The sequence below is a fragment of the Arachis stenosperma genome, chromosome 3, assembly GCF_014773155.1.
Source record: "Arachis stenosperma cultivar V10309 chromosome 3, arast.V10309.gnm1.PFL2, whole genome shotgun sequence".
Taxonomy (NCBI): Eukaryota; Viridiplantae; Streptophyta; class Magnoliopsida; order Fabales; family Fabaceae; genus Arachis; species Arachis stenosperma.
Window position 1 is genome coordinate 144,237,396 of NC_080379.1, and position 2,635 is coordinate 144,240,030.

At 34.4% G+C, this 2,635-nt stretch overlaps 1 protein-coding gene across 1 annotated transcript; it reads left to right on the forward strand.

Moving 5' to 3' along the window:
• Positions 1–1,587: 1,587 nt before the first annotated feature.
• Positions 1,588–1,821, forward strand: LOC130966375 (uncharacterized). The gene has a single exon (XM_057891168.1). The coding sequence runs from the start codon at positions 1,588–1,590 to the stop codon at positions 1,819–1,821; it is 234 nt and encodes a 77-aa protein (XP_057747151.1).
• The last annotated feature ends 814 nt before the right edge of the window (positions 1,822–2,635 follow it).

Here is a 2,635-nt window from a genome sequence, read left to right on the forward strand (position 1 = left end):
TGGGAGACTGAGAAGCAGCATTGAGTTTTTTGGCAGTAGAATGGACTTTACAGTTAGTGATTCCATTGTATTCAATGAAAATAATTTGATTGCTGAAGATATCTCTAAACTAGAAGATGCGTTTAAGCAGCTATTGTCATTTTTCAGGTTTGTATATTTTTAGCTTTATGTTGTTCATGTTGAGCCAAAGATTCATTGCTTGTGTTGTAATCACTTGAAATATTTTTTTTTTCAGTACCACCCCACTGCCTCAGAAGGGCCCTACTTAATTGAATTGCTACTCATTTTTCATTATGTTACTCATCACTTGATTTTATTTGTATATGATGGTAAACGAAGTTGTTTAAGTCTAGAAATCTGTCTAGAAATTTGAAATGTTTTGATGGTGTCCTTCTTTCAGTTTTTTAACACTTCATTTTTGTTCTAATGAGTCTTGTACTTTATAATCACAACGCTTTCATAGTTCTATGGTTCTTAATTGGTAGTTGCCTGATGGTTTCCTTGATTATATATATTGGTGCTTTGTAATTCCTAAGGGGAAATTATACAGGAGAACTAAAATATATATTATTGCCATTTATGTTGGTAATAAGCTGCATAAATATTCAATCTTAATGAATCTGAGATATTTACAGTTTGAGGCTACTGCTTCATCACCAGTCTGCAGTTGATGCTGATTAATTGGAAGGGTCTGTGACATCTTTATCAAATTTGGATGATTCTGATTCTTCTAAATATCTAGTTCGGAAGAAGGTTCAAGAATCCTTGGAAAACTTAAAGGAGGAGGCAGTTGTTCCTAAAAGGTTATTTCAAGAGATTTCCGATGTCACATTCACTTTTGTTCGTTGCATTTGTTAGCAGATCTCTAATGGAGCTTGTAGCTTATAGCCTTTAGCTTTATCTTTGTGTTATTTGATCGGTGTTCCTTTTGCTGTGTTGTGTTGTGTTGTGTTGTGAACTCTGATCTACATGACTTAACATGTTTACATCTTTTCATTCCAATTGTTTCAATGATTATCGTGTTTTAGTTGATTTCCTTTGTTATGATGAATTATGGTTCCTTGTTGTCCATGTATATATATCAGTTGCATTAATTGCCATTTTAGGTTAATAGAGACAATGCAATTGAAAGAACTGCTGATGTCAGAGTAGTTATATGCTATAGAAATAGAATCAATGCTCTGCAATGGCGTGGTCTTCATTTTTAGTTGCCAGAGCATAGTTTTTCAATGATTTGTCAAGCTGAAGCATCAACTACTCATTGTTCTTCTGACTTTCACATCCTTAATTATTTATTATCAATTGTTTATTCTATTTGCGTTTTGATAGTTCTGGTCTAATTTAAGAATAATATGGATCCCTTGTCTTTCGGAACTTACTAGGACCCTTATACTGAGACAGTTTATGTGAAGGAACTTGAGGGGTGGTCAATACTAGCCTCTGCAAGAAAGCTTTGTATGATAGAAGTTGTCTAAGTCATTTATCATTTCACACTTGTGGCAATAATTGAGCCACACATGAAAGAGCTAGTGCAAATGATTTGAAGTTATTTTTAAGTTTCTTATGATTTCTTTGCAGTGCAGGGAAATGGGTTTGTGGACATTACTTGAGGGGTTCCTGCTTCTTGCAAATGCACTAGAGATACTAAATGAGGACCGATTTTTGGCACCTAAAGGATGGGGCTTATCTGATTTTTCAAGTGGCAGGACAAAATATTTCAAAGGCGAGCTCATAGGTCTTATTTACGCAACTCAATACCTAAAAGTTCCTCTCATACTTCTCAACTCCATCTGCATCATTTTGAAATTTATTTCTGGATAATGCCTAGCAAGGTGAGATTTCAAGACGTGTTGTCTAAACATTTTGTTAATCTTGTGTATGTTAATATCTGGTGTTATGGAAATACCCTCAGCTTTCCTACGTTAAATTTTCAAACAAAAAAGAACTCTACTTTTCTTAAACTGATGCTTGAGCCATTTTGACTGATATGCCAGTGCAACTCAAGGACATAATGATATCAACTCCACTTAAAAATAAAAATAAAATATAAGCCTCTGTATATGTGGCAAAGTTACATATCTGCTGCTTATAGCTTAGTGCTTAACTCATACTTCACGTATAAATGTTTTCAGGACTTACCAACTGAATCTGAAACTGTGATCCCCTATGTTCACTCCATGAAACAAGCTCACAAGATTTTGAGGACAGTTATAAGCCCAAGACTGATTTGCTCAAAGCTGTTGCGGTATTTGCAGCAGCTGCAACTGGGGCAGTGGCAATTAACCATTCTTGGGTGGCCGCAAATCAGGTCTATCAATGTCCTCTTAGTTGAAATTCACTTGTGTATATTTCAGCATGAAGTGTTTGCATTTGGGAATATGTTTACAAGTCTGTGACCATGACTGCAGGATCTTGCCATGGCATTACTATTTGTAATAGGATATGTAGGCATCATATTTGAGGAATCTCTAGCTTTCAACAAAAGTGGAGTAGGACTTAGTATAGTTGAACAATACATTGAGTTTATATTTTGAATTATAGTTAATGTATCAACACACTTTGATGTATGGTTGTTACTTATTATTATAGTTGATGATCAATATATTTTGTTTATGTTTTGAATTATATTGACTTG